The sequence below is a fragment of the Mytilus californianus genome, unplaced genomic scaffold, assembly GCF_021869535.1.
Source record: "Mytilus californianus isolate M0D057914Y unplaced genomic scaffold, xbMytCali1.0.p SCAF_50, whole genome shotgun sequence".
Lineage (NCBI taxonomy): Eukaryota > Metazoa > Mollusca > Bivalvia > Mytilida > Mytilidae > Mytilus > Mytilus californianus.
The window spans coordinates 628,677-641,292 of record NW_026262702.1 but is presented as its reverse complement, the minus strand read 5'-3'; the positions used below and the strand labels follow the sequence as shown (position 1 = coordinate 641,292).

General features: G+C 31.7%; 1 protein-coding gene across 4 annotated transcripts in view; it reads right to left on the bottom strand.

Annotated features, from left to right (window-relative positions):
• Positions 1-6,051, bottom strand: part of LOC127703747 (outer dynein arm-docking complex subunit 4-like) — a 38,404-nt gene extending 32,353 nt beyond the window's left edge. The window contains exons 1-2 of one of the 4 annotated variants that reach the window (XM_052207828.1): positions 5,895-6,051; positions 3,180-3,311 (exon numbers count right to left, since the gene is read on the bottom strand). In XM_052207828.1, coding sequence (XP_052063788.1) covers positions 3,180-3,311; positions 5,895-6,011 — 249 coding nt within the window. In that variant the 5' untranslated portion in view covers positions 6,012-6,051. Of the gene's footprint in view, positions 1-269; positions 409-1,866; positions 2,085-3,179; positions 3,312-5,894 lie in introns of those variants that run through there. The other 3 variants (XM_052207829.1, XM_052207830.1, XM_052207831.1) reach the window with 3 other exon arrangements.
• Between the last annotated feature and the right edge of the window lie 6,565 nt (positions 6,052-12,616).

Genomic DNA, 12,616 nt, shown 5'->3' with positions numbered 1-12,616 from the left:
TTTCATATGAAACAGGGCGTTAAAAATGTTCAAACATCTCATTGTTTAAATATTTGTATCATTACATATATACAAAATTTTCTTTGTCATCGAACATTAGTATTGTAAACAAAATTACATATGATTTTCAAACAGTATTACTCTTTGTAAGAACATTCACCAAAAGGTTTTATAACGTTATTTCAAATTCTTATGTAAAATGCAAATGTAAATGAATTAAATTACAGCTTCTATAAAGATAGTTTTCGTAATATACAAAAGCTTCATACCTATTCAGTAGAAATGTACCAGTTTACATAATCATCCTAGCTAGTGTAAGGTATGTAAAATCAAGAAGTTCAACGACAAGTTTGATGAAATACGAATGAGGGCCAATGTCATACAAAACCTTGCTGATACTTTATCAAACGTGGCTTTTAAATTGATACAGCATATCCTTTGATTTGTGTAACGACTGATTAAATATCCTTTTAAAAGAATTTAATATAAAGATGTTTTGTTAAGAGGCTTGTTGACTGATTTATTAAACCCTGTACATTTTGCGTTTTCAAGTTTCAAATATCCAGTTGTATATGTATATTTAATTAAGAAAAATACTTATAAAATTGCAAATGTCATTCAGTGCTCGATTTCAAAAAAAAACATATTTGTACAAACCTCGAAATATCGGAGTTGAAGAAAAAACCATAAAAAAAGCTGCCTTAATTTTCTAAATTGTGCATGAGATCCTTCACATTTGTCAGCCAGCATTGTAAAATAGCTGTATAAAACAATATGCCCGTATCTCTTCAGCAGCTGTATTTGCTGAACTTATTTCTGGAAGCATGATTGGTTAATGGATGGATTGGTGTTTTACCTATAGTAGCAAGTATCACGTGTATATCAGGGTGATTACATGTTGATGTGATTTGACTGTTAATCATGAAATTGAGAAAGGAAATGGGGAATGTGTCAAAGAGACAACAACCCGACCAAAGAGTTGCATTCTTTAGTATATTAAGTCATAGTACTCACTGCATTTACGTTGCATTTTGGTTAATTTAATCTGATTTTGGTATTAAAACTTTTGTACTGGGTATATAGATATAAGAAGATGTGGTATGAGTGCCAATGAGACAACTCTCAATCCAAGTCAAAATTTATAAAAGTAAACCATTATAGGTCAAAGTACGGTCTTCAACACGGAGCCTTGGCTCACACCGAACAGCAAGCTATAAAGGGCCCCAAAAATTACTAGTGTAAAACCATTCAAATGGGAAAACCAACGGTCTAATCTATATAAAAAACGAGAAACGAGAAACACTTATGTTTTTTTAAGAATCATGTTGCTTTTTTATATGCAAGCAACTTCTGTGTCGCATGAGAGGTGTTGCAGATGAAGCAGAAAACGTTACCCTTTCCGGATTAAAAATATACGTTAAACATAAAAAAAACTGTGAATAAAAAAAGGACGAAAGGACAAACAACAGTCTACAAAACATAGAAAAACTAAAGACTGAGAAACACGAACCCCACCAAAACTGGTGGTTAAGAATAAAGGATTCTACTTCAAAAGTTTATATTGAAAGTTGTTTATTTTACGATTGTTTCAAAAGACCAGAATATTAAAAGGCCTACATTCCTCCTTAACAACATGATATTAAATCAATGAAAAAAATATAAAGGAACATAGTATTGATATCTATAAAATCGTTCAATTTGGTCTGAAAAAATTGTCAGAAAATTTTAGGCATTTTTCTGATGGAATCATCTCTACGATAGCTAACTTACTAAATAAATAAATGAAAAATGCTTCGAGTCAGAAGAAAATTGAAGAGAAAGGTTTGTACATTACATTTCTGGAAAAGATCAGTAGAAAATACTTACATATGTGAAGTTCATAGCAGTCTTATCATATGTGAATTATTTGTTTATCAAACTTTTCCCATTAAAACATATACATATTCCAGTAAAAACTCATCATTTGTATTATATGCATAACTAGTATATTTCAATTCCATTTTCAATAATCCTATTTGTATGTCATCTGGTTATAATTTAAAAGATAGGTAGTACAACACATACATGTACTTATCACAAATGATAATTTAGTATAAAAATAATGCTGCAATTCTTAAAGTCATGGGCGATTAAGTATGTAAACATACTATACAAATAAAAATTAAAAAAATAATAATTATGGGCACCTTTTACATAAAAATTCAATATCCTAGACGGGGTTAAATATATCATTTACATTTCTTTAATAGTAATCTTTAGAAAATATTTCTATAGTTTATCAGATGTTGAGTTTTAATCGATTTAAATAGAAAAGGTTATTGTGAAAATATTTCCTCTCCTGCAAATAATAATGTTCTTTTCTAGTAGTATAATGAATTTCGTGAATAGGTATTTAAAACTTTTCATTTTTTTAACCAGCATTAATATGATTAAGATTAAGAATACTAAGTAAAACTATATAAAAATATAACTCTAAACCAATCCATCGTTTTCCATTTGAATGTCAATATGATGTACATTTCGCTTATCCTTCCAATTTCTTCTATGACGTTTGAAAAGTTAGGGTAAGGTGTTTATAAATGAATAACTTTCTCAGGCCATTCTTTAAGGAAGTCGAAAGTTTAATTTTATCACTTTATCCATATCAGTGACAGTTTACTCATATCGGTGACCATTTACCCATTTCAGTTTTCATTTACTCTAATCAATTGATTGATTAATTGATTGATTGTCGGTTACTCTAATCAAGAAAAATATACTCATTTCAGTAACAATATATTCATATCAATGACAATTTACCCATATCAGTGTTCATAAACTCTTATCAGAAACAATTTATTCGCATCTGTAAAACCTTACTCATATCAGTGACAATGTACTTATATATCAGTGTTCATTTACTCATATAAGTGACAATTTACTCATATCAGTAACAATTTTCTCATATCAGTGGCAGTTTTACTCTAATCAGTGGTAATTTACTCATATCAGTGAAACTTTAGTATAATTAGTAAAAATTTATTCATATCTGTGCTCATTTACTCTTTTAAGCGACAATTTACTCATATCAGTGTCATTTAACCTTATTGGCGACAATTAAATCATATCAGTGGTCATTTACTCTTTATCAATGACTTTTTATTATATAAGTGACATTTTTATCAGTAATACTAGTATACCTCTTTAAATAGATTGTTGAGATGTAGAGCTGTTTCGACATCATCAATGGCTTTCCGTATATTTCTCAACTGCATATAGCTCTTTGATCGGCTGATGAGAGATTTCAGGTCTCTTGGGTATAAGTGAAGTGCCTGAAAAAAGATAATTCGGTCAAGGTACCAGGAGTAGAGTAAATGCCGATCTCTATGTTTTTTATGAAATTTTGTCTGCAATCAGAGCATGTTGAATTGCATCTTAATATCGCAGAAATAACATATATATTAATTTCTTATGGTTGAAAATTTGTTTAAATAGATTTAAAAGGGTGGCAAGATTTCAACTTGGTAATCAAAAATCATAAATCGAAGAAAGAAAAGAAAAAACGAACATACAAACAAATGTTACAGTCCACAAACTGATATTATATATAGAAAAATATTTCCCAAATCTCGCATTTTTGTAATTTTTTCCCACTTCTCATCTTGTTCCTTCTTTTTCCCATACCCTACGTTCTTCACCCCCTATATCGCACATCATGAAAGCGTGTCACTCCCTCGTAGATTGTATATAAAACATGAAATGATGACTAATAATTTTATTTTATTTTTTAATTTCTCGATATCTTTTTAAAATTTTAAAAGTCCGTAGTAGCTCATTTTTGCTGCATGAAATCAGTTTAGTCAGACATTGAAAAATAATGTTTTATATCATTTTAATGACAATCTAAATTCCTGTCTTAGAAATACAAAAGTTTTCATATATTTTTTGTAGTTTTGTTGTCAGCTTATCCAATTGTTTACAAAAAACAACGTGATAAATGTTATTGATAAAACCGATTGTTATTTACCAATAAAGTTTTAACATATTTAAAAAAAACCTATAAAGTGAACGTAACATGTGTTTACTTTCTGGTTAAAATGTAAACACCCACGCCCTAAGTAGGCCATATTAGCTCAAATGTCCTATCCCCTTAGTTACAAAACTTACTAACGGTCGACATTACACTATAATAACAGTATACGTTAAAGGTGACAAAATAATATGACTTTGTACTTGAGCAAAAAATTCAAAGTTATCGTTCTTTTTATAAAACATATGGCAATTAGTTCATGTATAACTTGAATTAGAATTCAAATAAACACCAAAACTGTGTATTAAAATGGATTTACGGGATTTAAACATCGATAAAGTGTAGTTACTTTTATTACTTGGTATTTATGGCTAATCTCTGAAAATCTTTTTTTAGATGTATTCGCAACTCTACTAGACATAGGGGACATTGACGTAGGGATTGACATATGATCACATATTGTATGGACACTTGTCAATGACTATATTGAAACCGCATGTTGATATCTAGACTTCTAGGTGTTTTGGTTTTTCTTCTCTTTTGGTTTTTGTCTCATTGGCGTTTACTTAACATCTTTTTATATTCAATGTATCATGTTATGTCTTGCCTGAAGTAGGCCAATTTTCTCTATTTTCAGTTGTAATGAGAGTGTCATGCTCTCTGCACGTTGAGAACCCTTGCAACATCTCTTTGAGTGGTCCATATGTGGCCTCTTGCAAGGCAAACTGTCTGCTCCTATCTAATCACCCTCATTTTCCAGTGGAAGTCCAAATATCCCCGACTTTCATTACGGACGGCTTCTATTAAAGCAACTACCTATTGTATTCATTGTTAATTTGTTCTCGTCCTAAAAAATCATTAAATATTTGCCACTGGAAGTAAAGCAACCAATATTCAAATCAATCAATTAATCATATTTTTATTTCATATCCTTTGGGCACTGTCATATATAACTATATATATCTTCTGAGTTTTATCTGGTTTTTTTTGGGTACTTTTCAGTGTTCGTATTACGAATTCGACAACACTTTATAGTAACCAAAGAAAAGAAAGAAGGGGTCGAGGTAGCGGCATATTTTTTTCTACCAAACAGTAGGGAATACTAAAACGTAATGGAAATCAGGAACACAGAAAATGAGGGAGAAGGTCCCAAAAAGACAATCAACAACCATAAGTCGAAGAAAAACAAGCAACACCACGGCCAAAGGATAACAGATGAACAGATAAATAACAGTCCACACAAAAACTACACAGAAAAATAAAGAATGCGCAACACGAACCCCACCTGGGTGAATTTAGGTGCTTCGGAAGGGTCGGCAGTTTTGTCTGAACCAATGACACCCGATGATTAATATCAGCTCAACCTTGTCAAAAACAGAGAGGACCAAACTGTCAAAATTTTCTTAGAATCAACATCAACGTCATTTCAACACATTTTAGTATAATTGCAGGGCCCAAACAGAGAGGAGGCGCATGTGATACATGTTAAAGAAAATATCACACTTCTCGTTTGAATTGTTTCACATTTTGTCATGTCGGACCTTTTTGTGGTTTTGTCCATTTTTTGAAGGCCGTACGGTGACTAATAGATGCTTGCATTTACGTCATTTGGTCTCTGGTGGATATTTGTTTCATTGACAATCATACCGCACCTCCTTTTGTATATTAATATCTTATAATAAGAATAAAACTGTCTCTAGCGTCAATATAGGCGGGTATCATCTGTTTCCTATTTTCCGTTTCATGTGTTCTTTCGAGTTGCTTTTTGTAGCGGTTTTGTTTTTGTACAGTATCCAACTAGATGTCGTTGTATATGAATATACAATAGGTCGCATAATATGATTTCTGTCGTTTTAAATACTTTGATTATAAATATTATGCTTACCTCATTAAATTTGCTAACTGCACCTTCAAAATCATTTTCTTCCATTAATTCGACTCCTTCTTTCCGATAAACATCATTTAGAACTTGTGTCTTCCTATTGTGATACTTGGCAGACATGCTTTTTGTTGTTTTCACTTTCGAGTTTTATTCCTGGTACAATATAACAAATGACTTATTTAATTCATCAAACATTTCAACATCTAACAAATACGAAAAATCTATCAGATTTTTCAATGCCGGTTCGGAGTTCCCCTACATCTGTTCTAAATCTGATTAATCTCTACATAGCCACCCATCTACACGAAATGGTATGTTATTAATTCATTCGTCAAAGTGTCATAGGTTGAATTGTGAAAATATGTATTTTTGAAAACGTTTAATAAATTTTAATCCTCCTCGTAGACTATTATCCGAGTACACGAAATCTAGATTAAGGCCAACCAATAAAACTTTCACCGCGTTTTTGAAGTACATGTATATGGTGTACTTGCAATAATTTATTGCATTGCAACTTTGTAAAGATATATTTTAATTAAATAAAAAACACGAATACTAATTTCAAGTATTTGGAGTTGTGCAGCTTATATAAAATCAAATTGATGTACCTTTTCAATGAAACGAAAAATTTATTTCGTTTACCTATTTGTTGCCCTGACTAAGTAGATTAATATAATTCGCTTCATTAGGTGGTCTTTGAGCGAATTAATTAATAAAAGCTTGATCACATTTGTATAATCGTTGATGTATGTACAAAATCCAGGGAAACCATTTAAATCAAATGTTATGACAAACCACCATTTACTTCGTCAATATAAAATTGTAACTTTTTTTATTCGAACGTCAATGATGAGTCTATTGAAGAAGAAACGCGTGTCTGGCGTACATAATTTAAATCCTGTTATCGATGATATCATTGAGTTTATTGTTGTATTTTACGGTTGAAAATGATGAAACTTACATCCGTGATTATTACATTATGGTAAACTGAATATAAAGACAATGATCTGAGAATTAGTATTGCTGATGAACATTGCGGTTTATCTATGTTGTGATGTTACACTATTGTTTCAGAAAAAGGGTGAAGGTACCATTAAAACGTTTAAACCCGCTGCATTTGTTTGCACCTGTCCCAAGTCAGGAATCTGATGTTCAGAAGTTGTCGTTTGTTGATGTGGTTCATAAGTGTTTCTCTTTCTCGTTTTTTTTTATATAGATTAGACCGTTGGTTTTCCCGTTTGAATGGTTTTACACTAGTAATTTTTTGGGGCCCTTTATAGCTTACTGTTCGGTGTGAGCCAAGGCTCCGTTTTGAAGACCGTACTGTGACCTTTAATGGTTTACTTTTATAAATGTTGACTTGGATGGAGAGTTGTCTCATTGGCACTCATACCACATCTTCTTATATCTAATTAGTTGATAAAGAGGACCAATGAAAAACGTGATATACATTTTTTTCAAACTCTGTTCACCGCTTTACCTACAGAGGTAATGCAGTACTCTCTGTAGGTAAAGCGGTGGCTAAATAATGTGTACCGGATTTAATCACCGGTTGATGTAGTGTTAATTTTGACAAAATACTGAATAGAACCTGAACAATCAATGTTACTTACTGAGAGGCCTACCTTAGACAATTCAAGTATGACAAATTAATAATTTCTACCATTTTAGCGCCTTGGTGTCTCCTTTAAGGTCATCAGCTTTATTAAAATGTAATCTTTAACCTTATAAAAGGATGGATTGATGGATTGGCGTTTAACGTCCAACTGCAAATATTGCATGCATATTAGGACGAGACAATGTTAATGTGATATGACTCCTATGTTAAAGTTAACCAACATGCTTAGAGGGCTTTTTAATATGCTAGTTTACAGGATAACAGTCCACAGAAAGACATGACACCCTACCTGGACACATTATTCTCACTCATAGCCTACTAGTCTTTTCGCAGAGTCCCAAATGCCGCGTGCTGATTGAAAACGAAGCAAATATCAGTTTTCAAGTCGTTAACCCGACCAGGAATCTAAACCCACAACCTCCCTCACTATATGGATATGTATAACTTGATGAAATAAAGCAATTTAGTTCAGTTCCAATGGATATTTATATTTTCTCTATGAATTCTGACCTCTGACCTTAATATTAGTTGCACATGCATTGCTGTTATACTTATTGTTGTTAATTTCATTTAATGAGTGACATTAAAAGATTTAATTATCACATTATCCACACTCAAAAAAACTTAGGAATACTCACATTACAAATATACTTAAATGAGAAATCCTGTCGCTTAATACATAATTGCGTTACGTGCTTAAGAGATAGGTTAAGCAGAGAAGGTTAAAACGAAGCAAATTGTATTAGGGGTATGATCAACTAGTGTATAAATCATGATTGTGAATTATAACCTTTTAAAACGTGTTTGATAGTTTACTAGTTGTAATTTAATGTATTGTGTATAGATTTATAATAGATATGATCAATGCATGCACATCAAAATAAAATATCTATCGATCTAAGATATCAAATGAAGGTCACTGGGTCCGTTTTTAGATGATAATATTTAAGATTTAAAATACTGAATATTGACCTCCAAAATGTGTAGTAAAATCCAATACAGGGGTGCATTTCAAATTTCCACCCCACAACCCCCGTTTTGTTTGCTTTCATATTTTTTTATCAATACTAAAGACTCCCCAATCCCTTCGTTTGAGACCATCGAACATAGTAAATATATAGTTAAGTGCTTATCATGCTTAATCTGAGCTCATTTTCCTGTATTTTCGATTACGATTTGCTGCTAAAAAACAAAAGGAGGTGGTGGTATACTAAAAAAATCGCAACCTTATCAAATCAGGAACTTCGCCAGGGTCCGTTCATATTAGACCCCATTTGAAATAAGCCGTATGGCTTTCATGGGTAATCCTGATTATGTATGAACAATTGTTTTATGATTTGATGATTTCACTATGTTCACATGCCTGCTATTGTTGTATACTACTTTAGTAATGTTTCTATGTTGATATTTGATGAAATAAATCTATCTATCTAATTATCTAATGCCATATATGGTATTGAAGACAATGGGGGTATTGTAAAGACGTCATTTGTATATTGCTCTCTAGATGTCTTTTCTGGTTTTATCGTGTGTTGCCACAATCAGTAGAATAACATTGTTTTAATTAAAAAAAAAAAAGATAGACAAAACCATGACCGATAAAAGACGAAAAACAAACAACAGACAGAAAATTACTACATAGAAAACATATGATTGAGCGTCACGAACCCTACAAAATATAGCGGTGAACTCAGGTGTGCCAGGATCAGCAATTGAAGATAAATCATTCAACCAATATATGAATATCAGGTCGTAGCATAGTATATATAGACACTGTCAATATTAGTCCACCTAATTCAGTCATGTATATAATAATAAAAATAAAATTTTACTCCAAAGCGTAAATTTGAATTTACTCGGTTTCAATTAATTACCTGGTTACATAGTTCTAGATAAAAACTGGGACATGCAATTATAATGCCATGTCAATTTAATATGAATAAAAACAGATGCCAATGTTAATTTGATACCTGAACACTAGGTTACCAGGTTTGACATGTGATACCTTCTGGGACTTTCAGTCCTCCTGCAGTGAGATTGACCAATGGAAGTCAAACAATCTCAAGATACTGAAGTTTATCAAATAAAGCATAACCAATTTATTATGAATTATACATATAAAAACAACAAGAGTGTACACACAAAAATGTCTCACCTGCTTTATTGATTATGACTGAATTTATGTTAAAAGTCATAGAGAAAAGGTTTATACAACAAGTATAACATAGCAATTGCATTATCAATAAGCCATGTAAATGAGTTAAAGGTCAGATGAACCATGGTAGAGGGAGATGTGCACCTTACAATCATTCCGTACATCAACTATATTTTTCCTTTTGCTTATAGTATCTGAGAAACAGTCCTGAAAACCAAACTTTGACCAATGAATAATGCAAATGAAGTCACGGTCAGTTGAATCCTGCCAGACAAACATGTACACCTTTCAATCATTCCATACACCACATATATAAAGTTAAATTAACTTATTGCTTTTAGAACTTGAAATTCTGGCTAAAACACAAAAACTAAACGCTAAGTTTTGAACCATGAAAATGAGGTCAAGGTTAGACAAACCTGCCAGACAGACATGAACAGCATACAATCATTTCATACATCAACTTTGGTTTACTTAATCCTTACAGTACCTGAGAACATACCTTACATTGAAAACTTAACATTGACAAATTATACAACGAAAATGAGGGCAAAGTCATATGAACTGCCAGACAGAAATGTACACATTGCAATCGATCATTCCATACACCAAATATAGTTAAATTTTACTTATAGTATCTGAGGATTGCACTCGACAAAAAAATCATTATTATATTGACAAATGAACCATGAAAAATGAAGTCAAGGTCATAAATACTTGCCAGACATACATGTATACCTTACAGTCATTCCGTATACCCAATATAGTTGACCTATTGTTTAAAGTATCTGAAAAACCGACTAAAACACAAAAACTTAACATTTTGATCACTGATCCATGAAATGAGATAGAGGTCAGGTGAACTCTGTCTAATACTTCCATGGTCTGAGCGACATGTAGTGACCTATTACTCATAAGTGAGAAATTCACATGATAAATAAGCTATAGTTTTTTAAGCAGTTGCTGAACCATGAAAAATTAGGTCAAGGAAAATGGACAAATCATAGACAGAAACTTTGTAATATAATGCACCTGTATACAAGGTAGGAAGCATCCTTGTCTTCTAGCCCCTGAAATATAAAGATTTATACAGATGGTGTAAGCTGCCACCAAATTGTAATCCCTATGTCTGGCATTTTTAGACTTCTGTTGCAGGGGACATAAACAAACCTTTAGTGAGACACTGCTATTCTCCTTAAGATGCCTTTTACGACAAGTTATATGATGGTTGGTCCGTTACTATAATATCTGAGAACTGAACTTGGACATCAAAATTATTTTGTAAAAGAGGACGAAAGATGCCAAAGGGATATTCACTCATAAGTCAAAAACAAACTTACAACACCATGGGGGAAAAAACAATAAAAACACAAACAATAGTACATAAAGCACAATATAGAAAACTAAAAACTGAGCACCACCAAAAACTGGAGTGATCTCAGCTGCACTGGAAGGGTATGCAGATCCTGAGATCACAGTAAATGAAATGAAGCATGTAAGTGTAGGTCAAATTTATCTATTTATTTGAGTAGATTGATTTATATTCAGATAGAGGCATATAAAAGATTTGACTTCACCTAATGTCAAGAACTGAACTTGACATATACACTTATTAGAAATGAGTGAAAAATTTAGTATCATACTTCTCTGTATACTCAGTAACTAATGTGATCATTCTTTAATACAGTTTAATTTGTTATTCATTTTGTGTTTTTGTTATCTATAATACCATTATTTTAAAGTTAAGGTAGCTGGGGTGTCCAAATGTTCGACGATAGAATTTTCTTAAACTACCGTGAAAGACTTCTGGTCAACGTACTTTCAAGTTTCAATATAAAAACTGTGGGTCACGTACTTTGTTTTTTTTGTTAAAATACATTAAAGTTAACAAAATTTCAGTTATTTTATATGGGATATATAGGGGAAACTTAATTTTTGCTCATTTTAAAATCATTAAACGATAGAATTGGTTGAAATTCAATGAGAGTTGCTTTTCATTAATACTTCCGAAATATCAAATAAAAACAGGGGATTACAGACCATATTTTCTAGAAAAATCCACAAAAAAAACAGGACTTAAAATTAAAAATCTAAATACCTGGTTATATTTGGAATATCAAAGAACCCCAATAATTCAATTTTTGATGAAATCAAACAAAGTTTAATTTTGGACCCTTTTGACCTCAATATGAACCAATTTGATAGCGGGGCCCACAAATAAAAAATCTAAATTCATGGTTAGATTCAGCATATCAAAGAACCCCAAGAATTCAATTTTTGTTGAAATCAAAAAAAGTTTAATTTTGGACCCCAACTTGGACCAACTTGAAAACTGGGCCCATAATCAAAAATCTAAACACATGTTTAGATTCAGCATATCAAAGAACCCCAATAATTCAATTTTTGATGAAATCAAACAAAGTTTAATTTTGGACCCTTTTGACCTCAATATGAACCAATTTGATAGCGGGGCCTACAAATAAAAAATCTAAATACATGGTTAGATTCAGCATATCAAAGAACCTCATATATTCAATTTTTGTTGAAATCAAACAAAGTTTAATTTTGGACCCCAATTTGGACCAACTTGAAAACTGGGCCCATAATCAAAAATCTAAATACATGTTTAGATTCAGCATATCAAAGAACCCCATATATTCAATTTTTGTTGAAATCAAACAAAGTTTAAATACTGGACCCTATCTTGGACCAACTTGAAAACTGGGCCCATAATCAAAAATCTAAACACATGTTTAGATTCAGCATATCAAAGAACCCCAAGAATTCAATTTTTGTTAAAATCAAACTAAGTTTAATTTTGGACCCTTTGGACCTTAATGTAGACCAATTTAAAAAACAAGACCCAAAATTAAAAATCTAAATACACGGTTAGATTTGGAATATCAAAGAGCCCCAATAATTCAATTTTAGATGAAATCAAACAAAGTTTAA